General features: G+C 44.5%; 1 protein-coding gene across 4 annotated transcripts in view; it reads right to left on the reverse strand.

Moving 5' to 3' along the window:
* Positions 1 to 27821, reverse strand: part of SUFU (SUFU negative regulator of hedgehog signaling) — a 110055-nt gene that overhangs the window by 70617 nt on the left and 11617 nt on the right. For all 4 annotated transcript variants that reach the window (XM_013975115.2, XM_013975113.2, XM_018041415.1 and 1 more), the window contains exon 3: positions 3832 to 3968. In XM_013975115.2, coding sequence (XP_013830569.1) covers positions 3832 to 3968 — 137 coding nt within the window. The remainder of the gene's footprint in view (positions 1 to 3831; positions 3969 to 27821) is intronic.

A 27821-nucleotide genomic window follows, 5' to 3' on the forward strand; every position in this document is an offset into this window, starting at 1 on the left:
GGAAGAGAAAAGATGACTGAGAGGAGGCACAAGGGAAGTTTCTTGGTTTGGGTGCTGGTTACGTGGGGTATGAACTCTCAGCAAGCTGCACTTTTCATATACATATTTTCATGAATAAAAAGTTAAAAGATGAAAGTATGTGTTTAAGAGGACTTGGATAACATTACAAATGTCTTTGGCCCTCCTCTATTTTCCAAATGTTCTAGAATGCCTAAGCAAGGCGTGCTGGAGTTTAGAGACTACACGTACAAGTACAATCATCTATGTGGACGACTCAAATCTCACTGTCCAACCTGAGACATGTGCAGCCCAAACATCAACTAAGTGATCATGGTTAAGAGAGTGGCGGTAAGAACTACAACATCTGGGTTCAAAGTTTCCCTTGGACTTACCAGGTGTGTGGTTTTCAATAATCTACTTCCCCTCTCCATGTTGTCTTGCTTTCTGCAGCTGAAAAGCTGGTATCACACGGTGCCTAACTCGCAGGGCTTCACTGCATGTTGACTGAGCACTTACAATAGTGCCTGGCACATAGAACACACTACTGAATCTTAGCTCTGTCCTTACTATTTCAGCTCCTGGCCATGGTCTTCTCTCTTACATCAGCTGCCATATACTTTTCTTCATCATTTCCCCATTATTTAGATAATTACTACTTCCTGCCATGTTTCAAGAAAAATCTAAGATAGATTTGTTTTAGCTATTATTCAAGAACACCATGATATTACGAAAATCTGGAAATCAGAAAATCAGGTATTACACTTTGGAGAGTGAAGTTATCCTGTCGCTGCTGTGAAATGCCTGAAGTGACCTGCAGACACCAACCACAGCTGTTACACTGCAGACACCACGAAAGGGCCTGTCAGGTCAGACAATGCTGTGGAGCGACACCAGTCAAGGTACACTCAAGAAACAGCCACAACATTTTATTTTCAAAGTTTTCAATCCCATAGGAAAGTTAGAAGGAGAGTACAATATATCCTTCACCTCCATACATTTCTTCACCGAGATTCACCGGTTATTAACATTTTGCCACATCTGCTTTTTCTTCTGTCTCTCCTCCAGCCCACTTTGTTTTGCCAAATCATTCAAAAGTTAAGCTGCAGACATTATGTTATTTTGTTCATAAATAATCCAGCTCCTATCTCCTAGGAACAGGGACACTATCATAATATAATACCAGAACATAATACCATATTACACCCAAGGAATTTCACAGTTGCACAGTACTATTATCTAATATACAGTCTATATTTTTTCTAATTGCTCTGAAAATAACCTTTTTTTCAATCCAGGGTCCAGTCGAGGACTGTAAGTACATTTAAACAGTCATGTTTTCGTTGATCTAGGCAAGTCCCAGCCCTTCTACCTTTCATAGCATTGACATTTTTGAAGGGTCCAGGCAGTTGTCTTATAAAATATCTTACAATCTGGTCTTGCCTGACTATACACTCAGGATTCAATTCAGATGAAACATTTTTTGGAAAATGCTACATGCGTGATGTTTCATACTTCACAGTGTATCATGCAAGGAGGTGCATGGTAGTCATTTGTTCCATTTTGCATCGCAACATTTGATCATTTGGTTAAGGTGATGGCCACTCAAACCATTGTAAAGGCATACTTTTCCCTTTGTAGCAAATAAGTAACCTGTGGAGGGATTCTTTGAGTTCCTGTGAACATCTTGTACCCCAACAATCTTTTTTAGTCCAATGGTTTCGACATCTGTTGACAAATGAGCTTGAATCAATGACTACATTAGTGTTGCAAAACAGTCACTGTGATGGTTACTCTGTAGTTGGAATGAACCTTTGCAAATCAAATCCTATTTTCTCCCTCACTTGCATTATTATTTCAGAACTGTAACATCAGAACTATTTCAGAAGTTCATCTGCTTGACTCCACCTGACGGTGATTCATAACACCTGTTTTACATTTCTCTGATCTTGATCCACCTGAGCAGGTACATTAAGTGCAAACAAACGTATAAATGCACTGGCTTAAGCAGTGGGCAGGAAGCTACCTGTCTATACAAGCAAGAGATTGCCTAGTCTTTAGAGCCCTCCTTCCCATAATGGATCAAATTCCATGTCAGGAAATGTCTATTTTCTAGGAGCTGAAATATCTGTTGGGAGAGACTGAAGAAATGTCTATTTTCTCAAAGACAGTTCTATATCAGCATCAGTTTCAGGCATCCCAAGAAGGGAGAGAAGGGGACACAATGGGTTCAGGCAGTAGACTCCTGGCACAATGTTAAAAGACACTAGGACAGGACCAAATAACATGGGTCCACTTCCAACAGCCTGGTTCCCCTGCCCCAGTGAATGATATTCCTTCCTGTCAACAGTCCTTCAGAGTCCAAATGACATCCCAGACTACTGTATTAGAATCGCCAGGAAGCTGGTTAAGAAACAGATGCTCCAGTCCCACCTCTGACCAACTGAATCAGAGCCCTGCAGGGCATTTGGGACTCAAGTATGTTGAGATCCCAGAGAATCTCATGAGTAGCCAGGTTTGAGAACTCTTGCTTAGAGAAGACCCACTATAGCCTCCAAAGGGGCACTATCCCATAGGCCACACAATGGTAGATGGTAATTAAGCATCAGTCCCATTACATGATGGCCATCCAGCCAACAACTGACAGTCAGGGGTCTGGAACGAGGGAAGAGGCCTTCAACATAGACGGTCAACTGCACCCTCAATTTAGAGCCTACTCAAGGCTAGGGGGAAAAAAAGCGACTATACTTAGAGAAGCTGCCAAGTCTATGGTTTTCCAAATTTAGCCTCTAGCAGAACATTTGGGAACATCACCCCCCTAAGATTCTGAGTCAGAGATCTCCTCTGGGGCCCAGGGATGTGTGCTTGAAACAAGCTCTTCAGATGATTCTGATGCATGGGTGCAAGGACCATACTTTGAGACATCCTGGCTTGGATGTTGGTCTGCTCTGCTGGTCAAAGAGCAGGAGTTGGATAAAACTGTGCTGGCTTTCACTTCAAGGCTACTTACAAACCAAAGCAGCAAAATGTGAAGTCATATGGGAAAGGTTTCTGAGCAATTAATTAACCACTCAGAAACATTCAGATGATATGAAACCATCCATAAAAAATACTGACTTCCACTCCAACATATCATCCCACTGGAGGACTATTGGCAAGCTAAGTCAAGAGCATGTGACCAAGGCTCCCAGCACAAAGCCCCCTCTTCAGGTTCCACATTAGCAGAGGAGCTCCAGAGGGGCACCAGGGGCATTGGACCATCCCCTGGAGGGCACTTGAATCATCTGAATCAAACAATATATCTGACTGTCAAGGTCCTACCTGATTCCAGCTTCTCATTCCTATTGTGAGGGAGCAAGCTCATGGCAATTCATTCTCTCTCTCTGCCCTATGCTCTACTGCTAACCCTTAGCCAAGATTAACATGTGTATGTGTGGCCCCACAAATGGAGATGGCTAGGCCTCCAGCATCAGGGGGAAGGACCGTGCTAATTGTGGGAAAGGGGACAAACAGGAAGATCACTGGTCAGCTCCATGCAGGGCTGGCCTTTGGCTCCCTAGGAATGAGAAGCAAGGCTAGCAGACTGCGACCGAGGTTCTGGGTGTTAGCGACTCCCACTGCTGGAGGTCGTATGACATATCCTTCCTTCCCATGGCCCAGACAGCTTTCCACCTGGGAGACACCAGGAAACAAACCACCTTCATGGTGCAAATGGGGTACACAGCACTCCCAGGAAAGCTCCCTCCACAGACATCAAAATATACCTGTAGGTCCCAACCCTAGCAGGCTCATGGCGAAAGGACACCCACACCAGCCAGCTTCTGGGGCTCTTACCTGACTGGAACACATATCTGGCCAAGCCCTGCATTAGCTCTGCTGGCCACGTTGGGGGCGCAGACTCCCCTGTTTCTCTCTTCAGACGAAATGTCAACTCAAAGCCAAAACCACTAGGTCCATCTGTTCCTGTGAATCTGGAAGGAATAAAAAGCAAATGTTTTTAGTTTAACTACCTTAGGGAAAACACTGTTTTGTTGCCTAATTAAAGTTCTCCTTTCTTGGTGGCCTCAGCATCCAAATCCCCTAATTGGAAGAATCTCAGGGAATAAGCCTTGAGGGGAGGGAGGACTCTGAAAGGGGGTAAGGAACCAGAACGCTAGCCTTGCCCTCTAGCTACCATACACGTGTATGACCTCATCCTGGCCAATCGAATTCGCTTGCTGGTACTCTGAATTACAAGTTCCCGATTTGGCTCTGGAATATTCCTTTCTGTATGACTGAGGCTCCAATATTGAAAATTGTCCTTATTCACATTCTTTATTCCTACAAGCTATGAATAAGCACCTACTTAGTTTGCTAAGAATATATGTCCTACTGTATGCCCTAGGAGGATGAGATCCTTCTCCACTCCCACCTCCACCTTGCCCCATGATGGGACAATCCTTGGGTGGAGCTGGCTGGCCTCCAAATTCAGCACTTGAGGACCGGTCTCAAAGCAGACTCCAAATACTGGGAGGGCCTGTGATCTTTCTGAACCCTAGCACCCCGTGTGCACTCTCCAATCACTGGCACCCGGAGGGAGCAGTCTGCCCTCCCCTCCTGGCCCCAAATGGCCCAGAGTGATGACGGTCATACACATCAGAGGAAGATGAGGCAGGTGAGCAGTTCCTGTTTGGAAACGCTCAGGAGCCCAGATCTCCAGAGGACTCCATGCAATGGGCTTCTGCCAGAGAGGGAAATGATGTAGATTAGAGAGGAAGGCTGGTTGGTGGTGGCACCTCCTGGGGTGAAGGAAACATCCAGGGAGGGGCAGCTGAGAGGTATAGGAGGCCTGCCAGCCCGGAAAGGGTTAAAAGTTAAAATATGTTCGTGATATAATTTTCAGTAATTATATCTTGTACAAACATGAGCCACAATGATTATACACATGTAAACTCCTGAGCATACAAATTCAAGCTATAAAATAAGATGACAGCCAACACCTTCTTGGAGCCAAGCTACTAGAACAGGCGGTCAGAGAGGAGAATGCTGAAGGTCAGGACGAGGTGGTCAGTGCCCAACCTTGGGATTCCACGTGACATCATTTCTCCATCATCATCATTATTGCCTCCAAGGGGCCAGGCCAGGAGACTGGACATAAAGAGGTTCCAATGACTCAGAAGCTCTGACACCAAGGCCAGCCCTGCTTGTGTACATGGGTGGGTCCAGCCCACCTGCACCTGCTGCAGTGAGATCACCTCTGATAAGCTAAGTTCTCTAATGTTTCTCTAAATTTTAGCGTCTAAAGGACTGAAAAGGAAGCCTTATAATACCATAGAATACTTAGACATCATTTTCTTTTAAAAAAAATTAATTTATTTAATTGGAGGCTAATTACTTTACAATATTGTAAGTTTTTGCCATACATTGTCATGAATCAGCCATGGGTATACGTGTGTTCCCCATCCTGAACCCCCTCTCCTACCTCCCTCCCCATCCCATCCCTCAGGGTCATCCCAGTGCACCAGCCCCGAGCACCCTGTCTCATGCATTGAACCTGGACTGGCGATCTTTCTCACATATGATAATACACATGTTTCAGTGCTATTCTCTCAAATCATCCCACCCTCGCCTTCTCCCACAGAGTCCAAAAGACTGTTCTATACATCTGTGTCTCTTTTGTGGTCTCAGATATAGAGTCATCGTTACCATTTTTCTAAATTCCATAAATATGAGTTAATATACTGTATTGGTATTTTTCTTTCTGACTTATTTCACTCTGTATAATAGGCTCCAGTTTCATCCAGCTCATTAGAACTGATTCAAATGCATTCTTTTTAATGGCTGAGTAATATTCCATTGTGTATATGTACCACAGCTTTCTTATCCATTCATCTGCTGATGGATATCTATGTTGCTTCCATGTCCTGGCTATTGTAAACAGTGCCACAATGAACATTGGGGTACACGTGTCTCTTTCAATTCTAGTTTCCTTGGTGTGTATGCCCAGCAGTGGGATTGCTAGGTCATATGGCAGTTCTATTTCCAGTTTTTTTAAGGCATCTCCACACTGTTCTCCATCGTGGTTGTACTGGTTTGCATTCCCACCAACAGTGTGAGAGGGTTCCCTTTTCTCCACACCCTCTCCAGAATTTATTGTCTGTAGACTTTTTGATAGAAGCCATTCTGACTGGTGTGAGATGGCACCTCATTGTGGTTTTGATATGCATTTCTCTGATAATGAGTGATGTTGAGCATCTTTTCATGTGTTTGTTAGCCATCTGTATGTCTTCTTTGGAGAAATATCTGTTTAGTTCTTTGGCCCATTTTTTGATTGGGTTGTTTATTTTTCTGGAATTGAGCTGCATGAGCCGCTTGTATATTTTTGAGATTAATTCTTTGTCAGTTGCTTCGTTTGCTATTATATTCTTCCGTTCTGAAGGCTGTCTTTTCACCTTGCTTATAGTTTCCTTCATTGTGCAAAAGCTTTTAAGTTTAATTAGGTCCCATTTGTTTATTTTTGCTTTTATTTCCATTATTCTGGGAGGTGGGTCATAGAGGATTCTGCTGTGATTTATGTCAGACAGTGTTTTGCCTATGTTTTCCTCCAGGAGTTTTATAGTTTCTGGTCTTACATTTAGATCTTTAATTAGATACCATTTTCTTTGAGTATCAATGGGGAGGCAGATTCCACTTGGGGATATACATCTAGAATTTTGGAGACCAGGCTAGAAGACGCTTGGCAGGATACAGTGTAAGCTATTTTCTTTCCTTGCTGAATTGTCTTGGCTGGAAGCAATTCTATGCAGAAAGGCTGAGGGAAGAGTTAAGCAAGCTGAGGTTGTAGGCTTGCGAGGGGGTGTGAAAACTCGGGGTAAAGCAAGACTGACTTGGAGTCAAAACCCTGCAAAGGGAGATGGGTCACTAGGGCAAGGGGAAGATTTTAAGCAGCCACCAATTAGAGGCTGCTTTGTAAAATGTATTAGACCATTACTCCCAGGCTTTCATCCTGGGCCAAGAAAAATACATGATTTCTAACCGCAAAAACTTGAGAAAGAGACTAAGAGAAACATGCTCCTCAGACTGTGCAAAGGGGAGAACCCTCCAATGCAGAGAGAGGAGCCACATCCACCCAAGCAGTACAGCCTCTCTAAGGAGGGACATGCACACGCACACACACATGCACACGCACACACACATGCACACGCACACACACATGCACACGCACACATGGGTGTGTATGCGCATAAATGCACGTGGACACCATCTGCCTCCACAGGCTGCTTTCTGGGCCAGCTCTGTGGTGGGCAGGCCGGCCCTCACTTGACTGGCTGGGAGGGACAGTCCGGGCCAGATGGTCTCCACCTGCATTTGATTACCACCCACCAGGCTAGCTGGACGCAACCTCTAAACTCTGAAACATGAGTTTGGAATGGCCTAGCCCCGGGATAAACACACAACCTGGGGCCTGTCAGAACGCCTCTTCTTCAAAGCAGATTGCCCAGGCAATAGCCGAATGACAAGGTCATTCAGTCTTTAACGTCCCCTGGAGGGGCCTGGCTTGGTCTGCATTTCCTCACGTGAAGGCTTCTCCAGCCAAAGCAGACTGATCTGACCAGAGGAAGGAGCCTCTCCTGGAGAGCGGCTGTCTCGTGCATCCTCTTGAGAAAGGAACGCATGAGAGGAAACTAGCACATGCTGGAGAAGGTGGGATCTGGGTCAGAGCAAAGAATCTTACTAACACAGAAGGCTGCTAAAACACTGGCTGGTGGTAAAGGCACCCAGTGGAATTTCTTCCTACAGAGATTCTTAAAGGAAGACATTACAGATCCTCCCCTCCCCAGTCTGGTAGGGAGGGGTGAAGGATTCTAACTGTCTTGTTGTAGAAGGCTGAATGAGATGTCCTCCCAAAATTGCTTCCAGCTCAAGAACATCTGATCCTGCCTACTAAGGCACCCTAGGGAGAGGCTGGCTTTGTCTCAGCAGTTTGGGGAACCCAGGCAATGGCTGTGCCAGCTTCAAGAGTCACATCAAAGCTGCCAACAGGAAAAACATGTGCCTCAAATCCCAACCACTGGAACCTGCCCAAAGGTCTCCCCCAAAGCACCTGATTAAGAAGGTGCCAATCAGCCTCAGAGAGACCAAAATGACTGCAAACTCCAGGCAGAAGACAAACAGGATCTTGGGAGAGACTTCCTAGAATAAATACAAGATGTGGACAGGCAGAAAAAGCTGACGTAAAAGCTGGCATCTTGTGTTCAACACCATTAGTTACTAGGAAAATTCAAATCAAAACTACAATGAGATACCATTTCACACACTCTAGGATGGCCAAAAAAAAAGATGGACAGTAACAAGTGCTGACGAGGATGTGGAGAAATTGGAACACTCATAGAACAGCACAGTTGCTTTGGAAAAAACTGTTCAAAAATTTCTTCAAAAATTTAAACATACCATATGATACAACTGTTCCTCTCCAAGGTATATACCCAAGAGAACTGAAAACCATTTTTACACAAAAAGTTGTACGCTAATATTCATAGTGAAGTGAAGTGAAAGTCACTCAGTCGTGTTCAACTCTTTGTGACCCCATGGACTATACAGTCCACAGAATTCTCCAGGCCAGAATTCTGGAGTGTGTAGCCTTTCCCTTCTCCAGGGGATCTTCCCAACCCAGGGATTGAACCCAGGTCTCCCACATCGCAGGCAGATTCTTTACCAGCTGAGCCACCAGGGAAGGCCAATGTTCACAGTAGCATTAGTATTAAAAACCAAAAAGTGGAAGCAATCCAAATGTCAACATATAAACGGATAAACAAAACACAGAATATCCATACAATACAATATTACTTGGCAATAAAAAGGAATGCTGTACTGATTATCTGCTACAACATGAGTGAACCCTGGAAACATTATGCCAAGTGAATGAAGCCAGATATAAAAGACCACATATCATATGATTCCATTCATATGAAATGTCCAGAACAGAAAAATTCACAGAGACAGAACGATTAGTGGTTGCCAGGGGCTGGGCAAGGAGAGAATGGGGAATGACTGCTAATCGGTATAGAGTTTCTTTCTGGAGTGCTGGGAATGTTCTGGAATTAAATAATGGTGACGATTGCACAACCTTGTGAATATACTAAAAAGCACTGAATTGTATACTAAAAGGATGAATCTCATGCTATGTGGATTACATCTTTAAAAAAAGAAAGCTGGCATCTCAGATATACCTGTATGCTAGGGGAGGCAGAGCTAACCATGCCAAATAAGCCAGGCCTTTACCTGGCTCTATCTACAAATAACCACTACAATTAACTGAATACCTATTAAGCTGGAGGCCTTGCACTAGGCACTTTCCTGATGCTGTATTATTTAATTCCCCAACAACCCTGTGACTCAGCCATTGTTATCTTCATTTAACTAATATATGAGAAAAAGACACGAGAGAATTTAAGTAACAATCTATAAGTCACACAGTAAGCAAGTGATGGACTTCAGACTTGAGGTCTGACTCCAAAGCCCATTTTTTTACTGCAGTGTGACTTCAGGCAAGATACTTAATCTCTCCATGCCTCAGCTTCCTCATTTCTGAAATGAGGATAATAACAGTAACTATTTCAGAGTTGTTAGGAGGATAAAATATTTCAAAACTGCCTGAAACACTGTAAGCATTGTATCACTTACACTAAGTGAAAGAAGAAAGTTACAAAAGACTGTATGTTGTATGAATTCACTTATATGATACAATATTTATAATATATATTTATATTATGCAAAATATCAAGAATAGGCAAATCTACAGGAACAGAGAGCAAATCAGTGATTGCCTCAGGCTGGGAAACTAAAGACACAGGCAGAGTCACTGCTAATGGGTGTGGGCTTTCTTTTGAGGTGATACAAAAAAATTATAAAATTAGTTTATGGTGATGGTTATGTAACTCTTGAATATATTCAAAACCACTAAACTGTATACTTTCAGTGAGTGAACTGTATGGTAAGTGAATTTTATCACAATAAAGCTGTTTCTAAAAACTGAGGTGGGCGCGGAAACCCCAAAGACCTAATGGTAAAAAAAATTCACAAACTGAGCTATAGATATCTTCCTCTTAAGCAAACAACAAGATGGTCCATCTCACTCATGGTAAGAGAAATGCAACTCAAATACAAATTAAAAAAACACTGATACCATTCTCACTTAGACTGGCAAAAATTTTAAAGTATGACATTATATTCCATTGATGAGCCTGTGAGGAAAGAGGTATTTTCATATATTGCTGGTGGGGATACAAATCAGCACAAGTTTTTTTGGGGGAAGTGAGTAACACCTAACAAAATCACCTACTGTTTACTTTTTTTTTTGGATGTACCACAGCAGTTTGCCGAGTCTCAGTTCCCTGACCAGGGACTGAACTGGAGCAACGGCAATGAACGCCCAGAGTCCTGACCACTGGATCACCAGGGAACTCCCACATATTGTTTACTTTTTGACTCAGCGATCAAACTCTAAGAGTTTGTGGTCCCAAAATACTAAGTGCCCGTTCATAGGACAGTGGTCCAAAGAGTACAACACAGCTGTAAGAAGGAAAGAAGAAGAGCTCTAAACACTGAGTGGATATTGTTAAGCAAAAACAGCAAAAGAGGACTATACCACACCACCTTTTGAGAAGGAGAAAAGTGAATACAGGAAAATGTACCTGTATTTGCTCATTTCTGCAAAAAGCAACACAGGAAGGATAAATCAGAAACTAATAAGATTGGTTACCTACAGGCAGTAGGTGGAAATCAAGTGGAAAGGACTGTGGGGTGGGGGAAGTACGAGTGTGACATCTCTCTGAATATACATTTCTGTATGGTTATCATTTCTGGATCAATGATAATGCTTTCACACACTCAAAATAAACAAGGATGGAGGAAAATGTTAAATGTAATACAAATATAAATTAATGAACTTAACTGTATTTGAAATAATATTACCACACTGAGGAGGGGGAAAAAGTCACCCAAGTACCTTATGCACACAGTTTGTTGATCATATGTCCTCAGACTAAAGACAGAAAGAACAGTAAACAAATACTGAACTCTGGTTAGCATGCAGTGTTATGGGTTGGTAATTCTGAAACTACTTTCTCTGTAAATGTATTGTGGATAATGAAAGCCAGGTTACTCTCACTGTAAGAAATGATAAAAAACCGGTAAACATATATCAAAGTTAAAAATATGTAAAAAATGAAGGACAGAACCAGCCTCATAGGTATGATTTTGAAATTGGAGGCATTGGTATAGTATTTAATAATGGAATAAAAGATGTGAGTGTGGGTGTGATACAGATGTATTTCCTAGCTCTTTCCACTGAGTAACACCTCAAAAGCAATGATAACACACAGCACTTAGATCTTGGTTTCTAAATACCATCTGCCATTTAAAAAGACCAGAGCTCACTGGAGAAATGGCTGATTCCAGAGAAATGGCTGATTCCCAGGAAGCACAAAATGACCCTGGAACTTTTTGTTATATCAGAAGGTAAGGAAGGACTTAAAGAATGATGGGAACATTTAAGTCAACAGTAAAGAGAACCCAAACTTAAGGGCTCCCACTGGCCAAACTGAGGACAATCTGAGCATCAAAACAAATGGTATTAACAAATTATAACCTATTAATTAAGACTCTATTGACTCCATACTGATTATAATGGACCTAGTGACACTGGGTCTATAGATTTGGGACTTACCAGCCTCCATAATTACATGAGTCAATGCCTTATTTTATATATATATATGAGAGGCAGCAGCTTTTCACTCTTGTATTTGGAAAAAGCCTTTTCTGTAAATATACTCAGTGGTATTTATAAGAGTAAAACATTTAGAAACAATCTAAATGTTCTACAAGTAGGGGTATTACCAGTTCTGGTGCACTGTGTGGTGGGACATTACACAGTCATTAAAAACGAGATTTCTTCAAAGCAGGAAGACTAATCTCTGAGTTTTGAGAGGCAAAGGGTTTTCTGCCTCTAACTGCTGAGTAAGTATGTGTTAGTCGCTCAGTCATGTGCAACTCTTTGCAACTCCTGGAATGTAGCCCACCAGACTCCTTTGTCCATGAGAGTCTCTAGGCAAGAATACTGAAGTGGGTAGCCATTCCTTTCTCCAGGGGATCTTCCCATCCAGGGATCGAACCTGGGTCTCCTGCATTGCAGGCAGATTCTTTACCATCAGAGCCACCCAGGAAGCCCCAGCTGGTGAGTACTAGGTCCTAGATACTTCCCCAGTGGAGCCTCAGATGAGAATGCAGCCCAGCTGACACTGATAGCAGCTTTGTGAGGCCCTAAAGAGAATGACATAATGATCTCTGTTCGTTTCCAAGGCAAACCATTCAATATCACGGTAATTCAAGTCTATGCCCCAACCAGTAATGCTGAAGAAGCTGAAGTTGAACAGATCTATGAAGACCTACAAGACCTTTTAGAACTAACACCCACAAAAGATGTCCTTTTCATTATAGGGACTGGAATGCAAAAGTAGGAAGTCAAGAAACACCTGGAGTAACAGGCAAATTTGGCCTTGGAATGCGGAATGAAGCAGGGCAAAGACTAATAGAGTTTTGCCAAGAAAATGCACTGGTCATAGCAAACACCCTCTTCCAACAACACAAGAGAAGATTCTACACATGGACATCACGAGATGGTCAACACCGAAATCAGATTGATTATATTCTTTGCAGCCAAAGATGGAGACGCTCTAATACAGTCAACAAAAACAAGACCAGGAGCTGACTGTGGCTCAGATCATGAACTCCTTATTACCAAATTCAGACTTAAATTGAAGAAAGTAGGGAAAACCGCTAGACCATTCAGGTATGACCTAAATCAAATCCCTTATGACTATACAGTGGAAGTGAGAAATAGATTTAAGGGCCTAAATCTGATAGAGTGCCTGATGAACTATGGAATGAGGTTCATGATATTGCACAGGAGACAGGGATCAAGACCATCCCCATGGAAAAGAAATGCAAAAAAGCAAAATGGCTGTCTGGGGAGGCCTTACAAATAGCTGTGAAAAGAAGAGAAGTGAAAAGCAAAGAAGAAACGGAAAGATATAAGCATCTGAATGCAGAGTTCCAAAGAATAGCAAGAGAGATAAGAAAGGTTTCTTCAGCGATCAATGCAAAGAAATAGAGGAAAACAACACAATGGCAAAGACTAGAGATCTCTTCAAGAAAATTAGAGATACCAAGGGAACATTTCATGCAAAGATGGGCTCGATAAAGGACAGAAATGGTCTGGACCTAACAGAAGCAGAAGATATTAAGAAGGGGTGGCAAGAATACACAGAAGAACTGTACAAAAAAGAGCTTCACGACCTGGATAATCACGATGGTGTGATCACTCATCTAGAGCCAGACATCCTGGAATGTGAAGTCAAGTGTGCCTTAGAAAGCATCACTATGAACAAAGCTAGTGGAGATGACGGAATTCCAGTTGAGCTATTTCAAATCCTGAAAGATGATGCTGTGAAAGTGCTGCACTCAATATGCCAGCAAATTTGGAAAACTCAGCAGTGGCCACAGGACTGGAAAAGGTCAGTTTTCATTCCAATCCCAAAGAAAGGCAACGCCAAAGAATGCTCAAATGACTCCACAATTGCACTCATCTCACATGCTAGTAAAGTAATGCTCAAAATTCTCCAAGCCAGGCTTCAACAATATGTGAACCGTGAACTTCCTGATGTTTAAGCTGGTTTTAGAAAAGGCAGAGGAACCAGAGATCAAATTGCCAACATCTGCTGGATCATGGAAAAAGCAAGAGAGTTCCAGAAAAACATCTATTTCTGCTTTATTGACTATGCCAAAGCCTTTGACTGTGTGGATCACAATAAAGTGTGAAAAATTCTGAGAGAGATGGGAATACCAGACCACCTGACCTGCCTCTTGAGAAATCTGTATGCAGGTCAGGAAGCAACAGTTAGAACTGGGCATAGAACAACAGACTGGTTCCAAATAGGAAAAGGAGTGTGTCAAGGCTGTATATTGTCACCCTGCTTATTTAACTTCTATGCAGAGTACATCATGAGAAACGCTGGACTGGAAGAAACACAAGCTGGAATCAAGATTGCCGGGAGAAATATCAATAACCTCAGATATGCAGATGACACCACCCTTATGGCAGAAAGTGAAGAGGAGCTAAAAAGCCTCTTGATGAAAGTGAAAGAGGAGAGCGAAAAAGTTGGCTTAAAGCTCAACATTCAGAAAACGAAGATCATGGCATCCTGTCCCATCACTTCATGGGAAATAGATGGGGAAACAGTGGAAACAGTGTCAGACTTTATTTTTGGGGGCTCCCAAATCACTGCAGATGGTGACTGCAGCCATGAAATTAAAAGACGCTTACTCCTTGGAAGAAAAGTTATGACCAACCTAGATAGCATATTCAAAAGCAGAGACATTACTTTGCCGACTAAGGTCCGTCTAGTCAAGGCTATGGTTTTTCCAGTGGTCATGTATGGATGTGAGAGTTGGACTGTGCAGAAAGCTGAGTGCCGAAGAATTGCTGCTTTTGAACTGTGGTGTTGGAGAAGACTCTTGAGGGTCCCTTGGACTGCAAGGAGATCCAACCAGTCCATTCTGAAGGAGATCAGCCCTGGGATTTCTTTGGAAGGAATGATGCTAAAGCTGAAACTCCAATACTTTGGCCACCTCATGCGAAGAGTTGACTCATTGGAAAAGACTCTGATGCTGGGAGGGACTGGGGTCAGGAGGAGAAGGGGACGACAGAGGATGAGATGGCTGGATGGCATCACTGACTCGATGGACGTGAGTCTGAGTGAACTCCGGGAGTTGGTGATGGACAGGGAGGCCTGGCGTGCTGTGATTCATGGCGTCGCAGAGTTGGACACAACTAAGCAACTGAACTGAACTGAAAGAGAACACTCAGATAAGCGACTCCTGACCCAGAGGAGATGTGAGACTACGTGTGCTGCTTTGGGCTACTCAATTTGTGGTTATTTGCTATGCAGCAGTAGAAAACCAACACACCCAGCTTGCTCTCTGCCCTTTAAGGCTGACCTCTGTGGGGCTCCTGAACCTTCTGGCATTCAATTGGGTTCAGCCAGTGGAAACTGTAACAGGAAATCAGAGGGAGGAGAGAGACCCTTCAATTGAGGGTTACCGCTAAGGTCACACTGAAGAACAACACTTTACACAACTCTCTTCCTCTGGGTCCTCAAATCTCACTCCCTCCTCTGGTCCCTTCAGCGCTAGGAGAGTAGCAGCTGAGCCAATGACTAGCCTTGTGTGACTGTACTCTCTTCTTTACAAACAAACCCTTCCCCAGCCATCCTGCTTTGAAGGTGCCAAACTCTCTCTTGTTGAGACCAGTACAGGGCACCTACCACTCTTCCTTACTCCTGTGCAAGCCTCCACCACAGGACCCTCCTTGCTATTCGGTAGCTGCCTTCCTAGTTCTCCCATTAGGATTGGAGTTGCCCCCTTTTTGCACCACCAGTGACTGACAAAGAAGTGCTCAGTGAAGGCTTGCTGAACAATGGAACAGAGTGAGACTGAAATATTTACTAATGAGACTAAATTTGAGAAAAAAGGCAAAGTTTTACAGAATTTAGAACACTGGGCAAGGTATAAGGGGGCAAATGACAGCCCAAGGTTATGAGCTGAAGGGCTTAGGCAGAGTAAATCTGCCAGCAGAGGAGGGAGGCTGGGAAGTGAGGATGGGAAACACAAGACAGTCTCAGTCTTGGGCTCCTTCAACACTTTGGAGGTACCAAGGTGAACTTGGGGCAGAAACTGCAAAAAAATTATCCCACTTTATGGTCCTAATAAGATGATAGAGAAGAGTCCAGTGACGGAGACAAGACACAAAGCCCAGCTCCACCACTTTCCAGCTGACCCTTGGGCAAGTTAATTTCCACGTGCCCTGGAGTTTCCTCACCTGTTAAGCTGGAGTAAGACTATTTGCCCCATGGGGCAGCTAGGAGGCTTTTAGTGGGTGGCACAGAGCCCAGCAGTAGCCAGTGCCCATACAGAGAAGCCAGTAGCCAACCTCCCCTTACTTTGTGCTCAGCAGAAGCAACCCCGGTCATCACTTCTCCCTGAGAACAGCAACAGACGCTTCCAGCTTCCCTGCCCTCTAGACTCTGAAGCTTAACCAGCCCCATCCTTCAAGAGCTGCTGGATCTTCCAACTTTGCCCAAGTTCCTGACCTTGGATTCCTCAAACCATGCCCAAGAGTCTTCCTGGCTGCTTCCTTGCTTTGAGTGACAGCCATTACAACAGAATTCAGTAAACAATTACAAACTAAATATTTGCAAAGACTGTTTCCATTTTGAACAGTTCACAAGTACTGATCATGACTTATTTTGAAATCGTGTTTGGTGACTACACAAAGACTAAATGAGGTAATAAAACTTTGTAAAATTCTTTTCCAATGTCTATATGGTAATATTCTGACATAGCTATGTTTTTTTAAAAAACATTTCCAGCTATATCATGTTAATTTTGCACAATCTTAAAGAAAGTAAAAAAGAAAGAAAGAAAAAACTGTATCAGTTGAGACTCTGCACCTTATGCTGAGCTGGGACTCTAATGAGGCTATGGTGCAGGGCCACCACCTCTGAGCTTGAACTCTGAGTAGCAGATGCTCTTTCTGCTTCGTGCCATCCAACCAGACTCATGGAATGCACTTGCCTCACTCAAGTAGATGTTTCCTCGGATCCCTTGCTGGGAGTCAACTAGCATGTTCCCACAGCATTCCTCAGATTTAAAAACAGTAGCTCTCAGGCTGATTCAGCTGAGAACCCAGCTAAACAATCTACCTGACTCCCAACGCTCAGGGTAGTTTAATTCTATCCCCGGCTTTCAGTGAGCAAACAGCCTCCCAGCCTGAGAACTGAATCTAAGAAAAGCACCGAGCCAAGAGCAGCAGACCCTTTCTCTGCAAGATGGCAAAAGCTGAGAGTTCATCCTCCCCTAGTGGAGATCAACTATACCTTCTCCCCTCTACTCCCAACCACCACCAAAGAACCCAAAGGTCAGTCCCCAGAGGGATTCCAAGCCCACTTGGTGTTCTATAGGAATTCTAGGCCAAAGAGGAGCTTGGTGCTTGAGTTACTTGGCATCACTAGGACAGCCCCCACTCTAGGCTTTGGGCTAAAGCAGGATCTATACTAAGATCTTTTTTTTAATTAAGGAAAAAAAAAAGGTTAGGCCAACAGCAGCAAGATCACAGTCAGATTTAGGAAGCAAGACTCTCTGCAGACAGGTGTACAGCCTGGGGCTTCTTGCAAACCCAAAGATCCAGGGCATTCTGCCCAAAGACTTTCTATTCACCCACTTGTCTCCAGGACTCTGGGAAGTCAGACACTCCAGATCGAGACACCTGAAAGAGGGTAATGGGAAGGAACAAATCTTTTCAGCATCTCCATTCCCCAAGAGCAAGGACAGTACTTATCGTGTGTTCTGTACGTGGGCACAAAGTGTCACAGCTGAGCAAATGCTAAACAGTAGTAATATTCCCATTGCCATCCAAAGAAATAATCAGGCTGAGATAGTCAATGACAAATAAGATAAGACAGTATTAAAAAGCAATGAGCTTTCCTCTCAGTCACTACCAAAGTCAGACTCAAATATCTTAAGGGCATTTCCTTGGAATCACTGTACAGATGTTTCCTTTTTAGGGAAATAAAACTGTCACTCAGCTCTGTTCTCTTGACTTCACACCAGTGCTGACTTCCTACGTCACTGGAAAAGCTTCCTACAACCTCTGCCCCATCACATCATCCCTTTGCTCCCCTCATCAACAGATAATAGATAATCTGTTGAATGTCACATCTTTGTCTTGCCTTCCAGCTCTCCAACCTCATCTGGCTCCACTGTGCTCTTCTTACCAAGCCCCAAGTATACTGGCCTTCGTTTTGTTCCTTGAACATATCAAGGTCCTTACTACCACAGGGCCTCTGAAATAGCAACTTTCACTGCCTACAATCTTCACATAATTGAGTGACCAGAGCATTGTACAACTCCAGGGAGCACAAATTGCACAGAATAATATGAATGGTGCCCCTAGAGTTGCAGGGGATGGCAACCTGGTTGCTACTTTATCACTGAGCTCCCAGTTCAAATGCTGTGTCTTCAAGGAAGCCATTACTGATTACCTGGTAAATGTAACCTCTCCACCTACCTCAACCCCAATTTCTACCTGGATATCTCTAGCACATCATCTCTGCCTTATTTTCAACACAGCACTTGCACTACCTAAAACTTTTCAACAGGTTTTTTTCCTATTAAAATGTAAAATCCATGAGAACAGAAACCCTACCTGTCTTGCTCCTATGATATCCCCAGCATTTAAAACGTAAAGTGCACTAAACACTTCAGGAAACCAATTATGGGCTTATTATACACCAAGTACCATGCCAGGTGCTAGAGGTTCTCCCCCACCCCGATAAAGCAAGGTTCCAGGATTTCTACTGAAATCACACAGCTCCTCCCAAAGAAAGGCTCTTGACTCTTATGAAAATTCCCATGGAGCATCAACCCCATTATGAGTACATAGGTCCAAACTGAAGAAATCTCCCTGCATGAGCTAAACGCTCAGACTTGGTGCTGGGCCAGAAGAATTCTTTGCTTCTGCTGTGAGAATGCTTTCCCAATAGCCAAAGAAACCCCAAAGCAAGGTTTTTAAATTTTTCACTTACTCATTCACGCAACAAATATTTGTTGATGTACTGGGGAAACATCAGTGCACAAAGCAGATGTACATCCTTACCCTAGGGGAGCTTACATTCTAGTGGGAAGAAGGGCAGACAGACAACAAACAAACCAATTAAATAAAATAAGGTAAATGGCGATAAGTGCTTTAAAAAAATTAAGCAGGAAAGGGTGATAGTATTTCGTGGAGGAGGCTCAGGGTTTCCATCCTAAGTAAGGAGGTCAGGTAAGCCCTCACTAAAAGGTGATATTTGAGGAAAGACCTAAGGAGATGAGGGAGTAGGGCATGAAGCTATCTGAGAATAGAGTTTCTAAACATGGGGAGAGCAGGTGCAAAGGCCCTGAGGCAGCAGAGTGCCTGGTTTTGCAAGAACAGAGTGAGAAAGGAGAAGAACAGCAGGGGATGAGGTGGATTAAAGAATCTTGGTGGCAATAGCCTTTGGCTATTACTGAGACAGGAGGTCACTGGATGGCAGGAGGGATATGGTATGGACATTGCCATCAACCACAGAGCTGGGATAGGACTAAGGGCTCTACAGTAGCAAAGCTCCTGTAAAGCTCCAACCTCAAAGGCTCCCTACTTAGCCACTGCCTTCCTTCTGGGCCTTTTCTCTGTGCAAAACCCGTGGCTATAGGAATGAAAAATTGTCAGACTGGCTCCAGGAGGGCAGCAATCCAGCATGTCTGCAATCTGATATATTGAAAAAGCTAGGTCAGGAAGGAGAAGGGGTTAGGACATGCCATGGTGTTGTCTGTCAGATTTCACTAAGTTTTTTCCTCAAACCAAACAAGCTTTTCAGAAGCATTTAGGAGTCAAATCCATCACAGTCAAAGAGTGCAGCCAGCCAGCTTGACCCCCTGGGACTGGGAGCCTGGGCCAGGCTCCATTCTCTGCTAGTTACCCTCCATTAGCCCCCTCCACAGGCATGGCTCCTGAGCTCCTCACCTCATGCTGAAAGGCCTGAGATCAGAGTCAGGGAAACTGGTAGCAAAGGCAAGCCTCCAAGTACCTCCAGGCATCACACAGCACAAAAATAACTCCTTGATTGGCCTTACTGCAGCAAAGCTGGTTCTATGACGGGGACTCAAGAAGCCTGAGTAACGTGGGAGGGAGTAGGAAGGTAAAGGATCTTTAGAGGCCACCAGTTTATACTAACCTGCTAGTTAAGGGCCTGGAGTCTAGTGAACCACATCTCTCTGAGTAACTGCTATGAATCCACATTCTCACTTACAGATGAGCAACTGGCCCAGCCAAGAACAAAGGCCAGGCCTCATTTCTGAGCTTCAGGACTCCTGCTCGCAAAGAGCCCTCCTCTAGGCCTCAAGGGACAGACTGCAGAAAAGGAGGCTGCTGCTGCTGCTGCTGCTGCTAAGTTGCTTCAGTCGTGTCCGACTCTGTGTGACCCCATAAACGGCAGCCTACCAGGCTCCCCCATTCCTGGGATCCTCCAGGCAAGAATACTGGAGTGGGTTGCCATTTCCTTCTCCAATGCATAAAAGTGAAAACTGAAAGTGAAGTCGCTTAGTAGTGTCTGACTCCTAGCGACCGCATGGACTGCAGCCGACCAGGCTCCTCTATCCATGGGATTTGCCAGGCAAGAGTACTAGAGTGGGGTGCTATTGCCTTCTCCGAGAAAAGGAGGCAGGGAGACTCTGTTTGATACCTAAGGTTCTGAGGCTGTAACAAGTCCACCTCCCCAAACTTTTCTTGCTCAAGGATGCTTCAGCCAAAAGACTGGAGGTTCCATGAAGACAAGACCAGACCAGGAGTATCCTTTTCATTACTACATACCTCATGCCCACAACTATCCCAGCAATGACTATCTCTGAAATGAGTGAATGGCTGACCCTCCAAGCAAACAAGAGTGGCCAGTGATTAATGCTGGATGAGAACTAAGTGTGCCCACCCATCACCTCGTAGACCCAGTGCCAGGAAAGGACAATAGACCATCCTTTCTCCTAGATCCACTGATCAGATCTCGCTGCAACACAAGAGTATTATGATATTATTGATTTGATTCCTATGTATGGCAGAAAGCCTCTAAAGTCCTCAACAGTAGCCCATTTATTTCAGGTAATTACCTGAAAAGGATCTTACCTATTTCTGAGAATCTGTCATCAGTACCTTGGATGCTGACACCCTAGGGTACTCTGTAAGGTCAGTCTCAGTCTTCTGTATCCACACACCCAGGTAAGGGAGAGACAAGGAGGCTCGTGGTGCTTAATTTCCAGGTGACAATGATCACCGAATCTAACTGCTGATCAACTTCCTAAGGGGCACACAACAAAAAGAACAACATACACGCTCAAGACTACCACCACCATGCAGGGTGATTTGCATTAAAAAGGTCCCAGCACAGTTGATACATACAGACCTCAGCTCTACTCTTCACTTCTGTGAGAAGTCAAGCAGCAAAATTAACGGATGGAGTTAATGCAGCCCGACAATGGATAGGAGCCATCATCCCAAGCAAAAGTGCTGTTTTTAGAAATTGGAAGTTTAAGCAGCCATGGCCCAGCTGAATTTAGAAAACAGCATAAGCCAGGTACTAGGAAAGCCTTGGAAGATGTTAACCTCAAACTGAGAAACTCACACAAGACAGAATCCTTGCATTATCTGGGCATAGCATCATTCACAATGAACTGTTCACAGAAGCCATAATGAGGACAGATGTAGGATTGCAAACAAAAAGTGATAGGATTATGAGCAGTTTCTTTTCTTCCTTCTTTAATTCCAACATTTTTTGGTAAAATGGTTCAACTGAAAAAAAAAAGTGAATTTGTAACTAAAAAGTGACAACAATAATGAATGGAACAGGAAGGTTTTGGACTTTAAAAGAGTCTTCTTGATGCTGGTTCAACTAAGAGAGTTTGAGGTCTGGCTGGGGCCTCAAGGAACCTGGTATACGCATTTCTCATCTAAGGTGAGATTAAGTTTGCCAAGGTCTGCTGTGGACAAGTTTGTACTCCAGTCTTTGTAGTAGTATCTGTAGTAGTATCTGTACCGGAGAGCAAATCAATCTTGAACCTTGGGATTGAAGTTGCAGGCTATCAGCCTATCCAATACCAGCCACAAACTTTGTAAAAAGACACCAGGGGAAAGAAGGTGTCACTAGGGAAAAGAGGGTACAGAACACATGGGCCAGCCCCAGTTAAAAACCAGAGGGATGGAGGAGTCAGATGTGGTGTGCATATGTGTTCAGTTGCTCAGTCATATGTCCAACTCTTTGTGACCCCATGGACTGTAGCCCACCAGGCTCCTCTGTACATGGGATTCGCCAGGCAAGAACACTGGAGTGGGTTGCCACTCCTCCAGTGGGAACCCTCCTCCAGGGGATCTGCCTGACCCAGGGATCAAACCCCCGTCTCCTGTGGCTCCTGTATTGGCAGGCGGGTTCTTTACCACTCACTAGCACCACCTGGGAAGCCCTCAGATGTAGAGCCAGCCCCTATTCAAGGGAATCAACTCACTTAATGGCTTGAGAAGTGACCAAAAGGAAAATATGCCAGAAGACACTGTCTGCACCCATGATGTGAGAAAAAGGAGTTTGTGGTCAGGGGTAAAATGGGGAAGGAGAGAAGGTGAAGAACAAAATCAAATATATATGACCAGAGAAGAGATACAGGCTTTCCTAGTGGCTCAGATGGTAAAGAATCTGCCTGAAATGCAGGAGACCCAGGTTTGATCCCTGGGTGGGGAAGATCCCCTGGAGAAGGGAATGGCTACTCACTCAGTATTCTTGCCTGGAGAATTCCATGGACAGAGGAGCCTGGTGGGCTACGGTCCATGGGATCACAAAGTGTCAGGCACAACTTGGCGACTAACACATACATAGAGAGAGATACAGATGGCAGATAAGCATATAAAAAGAGGCTCAACATCATGTGTCATTGGGGAATTACAAACTAAGATACCAATGAGATACCACTACCATCCCTGTTAGAATGGCTAAGATCCAAAAAACTGACAACACCAAATGCTGGAGAGGACACAGAATAAGAGAAATTCTTATTCATTGCTGACAGGAATGCAAAATGGTACAGCCACTCTGGAAGACAGTTTGGTAGTTCCCTGTGAAACTAAACATAGTCTTACCATGTGATCCAGCAATTTTACCCAAATGAGTTGAAAACTTATGTCCACAGAAAACTCACATATGAATGTTTATGGCAGCTTTATTAAAAATTGCAAAAAACTGGAAGCAATTAAGATGTCCTTCAATAAGTGAGTGGATAAACTATGGTATATATACACAATGGAATATTGTTCAGTGATAAAAAGAAATAAGCTATCAAGCCACAAAAAGACATGAAGGACCCTTAAATGCATATTGCTTAGTGAAAGAAGTCAATCTGAAGAGGCTATATGCTGTATGAATCCAACTACATGACATTTCAGTTCAGTTCAGTTCAGTCGCTCAGTCGTGTCTGACCCTGCGACCCCATGAACCGCAGCACGCCAGGCCCCCCTGTCCATCACCAACTCCCAGAGTTTACACAAACTCATTTCCATTGAGTCGGTGATGCCATCCAACCATCTCGTCCTCTGTCGTCCCCTTCTCCTCCTGCCCTCAATCTTTCCCAGCATCAGGGTCTTTTCAAATGAGTCAGCCCTTAGCATCGGGTGGCCAAAGTATTGGAGTTTCAGCTTCAGCATCAGTCCTTCCAATGAACATCCAAGACTGATCTTCTTTAGGATGGACTGGCTGAATCTCCTTGCAGTCCAAGGGACTTTCAAGAGTCTTCTCCAACACCGCAGTTCAAAAGTATCAATTCTTCGGTGCTCAGCTTTCTTCACAGTCCAACTCTCAAAGTCCATACATGACCACTGGAAAAACCATAGCCATGACTAGACGGACCTTTGTTGGAAAAGTAATGTCTCTGATTTTGAATATGCTGTCTAGGTTGGTCATAACTTTCCTTCCAAGGAAGAAGCATCTTTTAATTTCATGGCTGTAATCATCATCTGCAGTGATTCTGGAGCCCAGAAAAATAAAGTCAGCCACTGCTTCCCCATCTATTTGCCATGAAATGATGGGACCAGATGCCATAATCTTAGTTTTCTGAATGTTGAGCTTTAAGCCAACTTTTTCACTCTCCTCTTTCACTTTCATCAAGAGGCTCTTTAGTTCTTCTTCACTTTCTGCCATAAGGGTGGTGTCATCTGCATATCTAAGGTTACTGATATTTCTCCTGGCAATCTTGATTCCAGCTTGTGCTTCTTCCAGCCCAGGGTTTCTCATGATGTACTCTGCATATAAGTTAAATAAGTAGAGTGACAATATACAGCCTTGACGTACTCCTTTTCCTATTTGGAACCAGTCTATTGTTTCATGTCCAGTTCTAACTGTTGCTTCCGGACCTGCATATAGATTTCTCAAGAGGCAGGTCAGGTGGTCTGGTATTCCCATTTCTTTCAGAATTTTCCACAGTTTATTGTGATCCACACAGTCAAAGGCTTTGGCATAGTCAATAAAGCAGAAATAGATGTTTTTCTGGAACTCTCTTGCTTTTTCAGAAAAGGTAAAACTAAAGAGGGAAACAATCACTGGTTGTCAGGGGTCTGGGAGGAGGGAAGAAGGGATAGAAAGGCAAAGCACAGGGCATTTGGGGGCAGTGAAACTGTTCTGTATAAGATACTCTAAGGGTAGATACAGGATATATATTTGTCAAAACCCACAGAACTATATAACAAAAAGAATGAACCCTAATGGAAACTAGAGGGCATTAGCTAGTAATAATGTATCCATACTGGATCATCCATTGTAACAAATATGCCACACTAACAAAAGCAATTTAGTAACAGGGAAATTACATGCAGAGGCAAGAAGGGGTATATGAGAACTCTTTGGACTGTTCAATTTTCTTCAAACCTAAAACTGCTTTAAAATACAAAGCCTATTAATTAAAAATAAACATTACAGAGATTAAGATGTTTTAAAAAATGATATGACAGTTTGCATTGAATACAATGACAGAGGAAAATTATATCCTCTGCAGAGTGATAAGACAACTTCAATTCAGACCATCCTTCCCATGTTGACACTACAGACACCTCAGCTAGAAGGTATGAATACTCCTGGCTTTGAAGTGTTCCTCATTTCTACACTCTCTCCCCAGAAAGAATGATCAGATGGTCCACACATTCTATGCAAGATATCCTCTGCACTACTGGAATGCTGGGCACATCCCTGACCACACAGGAAGCACGACCACGTGAACCTGACATCCAAGTCAGAAGCATCAACTTTGTGTTCTTAAGAGTCCCAAACTTTGCTGGAAACCTACTAAAAATGGTTACAATAAGGCTGCAGAAGCCTTGACTTAAATTTGACAAAGGATCCTGTCACCCACCCCCTTGCCATTCCCTGGCAGGACTCTTTCATTACAAACTTGCTTCAATACCCAGGTCAACATTTCCCCTGCAAAGCACTTCCTGCTTCCCTAGTCACACTCCATTAATCCAAGATACCATTGAACTGAGGTGCATGATAGTAATAGTGGTCTGAGGAGGACCTCCCACCACACTCCCTGTATGTGGAGGAAGGAAAGGGTGAGGGCTGCTGGAGCCAAACTGCCTGGGTTGATGGCCCAGCTCCAGCATTCCCTTGCTGGGTGGATAAGTTCTCTAACATCTCTGTGCTTCAGTTTCCTTGTAAAATAAGCTTAATAATACCTACCACCCAGAGCTGTTGTGAAGATTCAATGAGTTTATATAAAACACTTAAAAGAGTGCCTTGCACATAGTAGGAATTACAATTATCATTACATGGTTTAAGATTCTTGAAGCACTGAAGACTACAGGGTGAGGGGAGACAGCCGCAAAGCCTCAGAGTCAGGTAAAGCCAAAAGCTCCTCCCAGCCCTAATTCTCACTGTTGCCTCTTTGCCAGGGACTCCAGGACAGGAGCTAAGTATGACTTTTCATTGATCTCCACCACTACCCAAACACATTACCTTCTCCAGTGTTCTGCCTGTTGTTCTTGTTATTTAGTTGCTCAGTTGTGTCCAACTCTTTTGTGACCCCATGGACTGTAGCCCACCAGCCTCCTCTGTCCACAGGATTTCCCAGGCAAGAATATTGGAGTGGGTGGCCATTTCCTTCTCCAGGGGAATCTTCCTGACCCAGGAATGGAACCCATGTCTCCTGCATTGGCAGGGGGATTCTTAACCACTGAGCCACCTGGGGAAGTCCATTCTGCCATCATTGGGATTCTGTGCAGCTCTGCTGTTGGAGTGTGCTGCACAGCCTGGTGCTCTGTGGAGAGCTCAGCAGGCAGGGCAGCAAGCTGCAAAGGGACATGCAGGGACGGGAAGCCCACTCCCAGTGGGCTCAGGTCAGTGAGGAGAAGACCTCTCCACACACATTTTAGGATCAGACAGCAGAACAGAGCTACTGAAAACAGGAAATGTAGTTGACTGGGAGACCCAAGAGGCAGGACAGAGGAACGAATTTAGGAGCCAAAGACCAGAGTCCTGAGTCAGGATCTCTGAGTCAGAATACTGGGCAAGGGAGATGCTGGCAAACCCAGACCCAGAACATGGCAGGTGTGAGGACCAGCATACTTGGGAAAAACTGCAGCATGGAAGATGGGAGTCGAAAAGCATGTGCTAGCAGAGAAGAACGCTGGGACTTCGAGATCTGATCATGTCAAACCCATAAGGGCTTCCGAGTTTCTTCCCCTCTCCCTGCAGGAAGAGGAAACGTCCCAATGCTGACCAACCTGGCACCACACCAGCCTGGCAGTCACCCCAGATTAATCAGGCCTCTCGGACAGTTCAGTCAGTTTGACTCGGCCAGTTCAAGGAATCTCTTCCCAACTGCCGCCTTATTGAAGGACTCCTTGAACTGGAAAATTTAGAAACTTTATACCATGAAGGAAGAGAGAATCCATGTTGCAAATGAAATGCTTTAGAGAGGATAAAGCCACATACCCACACAGATCTGCTAAGAACCCCACAATGCCTCAGGTCTTCCATGGTTACAAAAGAAAAGGAATTCTCAAAGTTTCAAAATTCAAGATGTGGGGCCTGAAATCCAGCCCAGAGCAGTAGTTTCTGCCTCAGGGAGAGCTCTATTTCTGCTGCTAGCCCTTCTGCCCATTCCTGGGCCAAGACCAAGGACACCCCACTCTCTCCAGGTAGCCCAGGTCCCCTGCCCTTAGCAGAGAACATCATCGTTTCACACGGTCATACTGAAACTAACCACCTCTGAGATGAAAGACAGAGAGAGGAACCAAAGCATCAGCAAGGCCTGCCTTCCACTGAACTTGCAAGGGACTTCTCAGCCTGCTGTGCCCAGCCAGGGAGAGGGCCTGCCATCTGTGGGTGTCTAGAGAGACAATCAAGTTGTCAGCCTCTGGAGAACCCTGGGAAGAAAGCAAAGGCCAACTAGCACAGGACCCGCACTCCCAGAACAGGTATGTTATGGCAACGAGCAGGATCTCCACTGGAAACCCCAGGGGATGAAATGGCATGTTAAAAAGTTCCTGCCAACCAAGTTCTGAGAGAGGAAAATGAGCATTTCCCAACTGCAGGGGACCAAGGCCACGCAAAACAACAAGTGGAAAAGTTAATCTGTATCCAGTGTTTTAATAAATAATTCATTCGGTGCAGAGCCCAGATGGGAGAAACCCAAAGGGAAGAGAAGGTTCTCCACCAGCACAGCAGAGGCAGCCATGGGGAGCCAGTTAGCAGCAGCTCCAGGCCCCTGGGGTGAGAGAACACCTCTCCACTCTATGACACATCTGCCAAGAAGCCAGGGTCTGTGGGGCAGAGCCCAGATCAACCGTGGAGGTAGAGTCGCAGTGTGGGCTCTGCCCTCTGGAGCTGCCAGTCTGCAAGCCAACACCACACAAAGGCTGGCTCTGGAACCAGCCCGGCATGAACAGCAGATGACCTGCCCAGTGGAATCTCACCAGGGAAGTCTGCCTGAGGTCACAAACACACTCTGAAACCAGCTAGCCTCCTGCGCCTCAGTCAGACCCCCTGTAGCCTGGGTCCTGTTGGGACTGCTGGCAGGGCCAGGGACAGCCAGAAATTCCCACGGAGAGGGGTGCTGAAGCCACTTCTTCCACAGCCCTGCAAAGCCCCACATTCCAGTCCGCAGCTGCCCGGCCACAAAAAGAAGAG

This window comes from Capra hircus, chromosome 26 (assembly GCF_001704415.2).
Source record: "Capra hircus breed San Clemente chromosome 26, ASM170441v1, whole genome shotgun sequence".
In the NCBI taxonomy this organism is placed as follows: Eukaryota; Metazoa; Chordata; class Mammalia; order Artiodactyla; family Bovidae; genus Capra; species Capra hircus.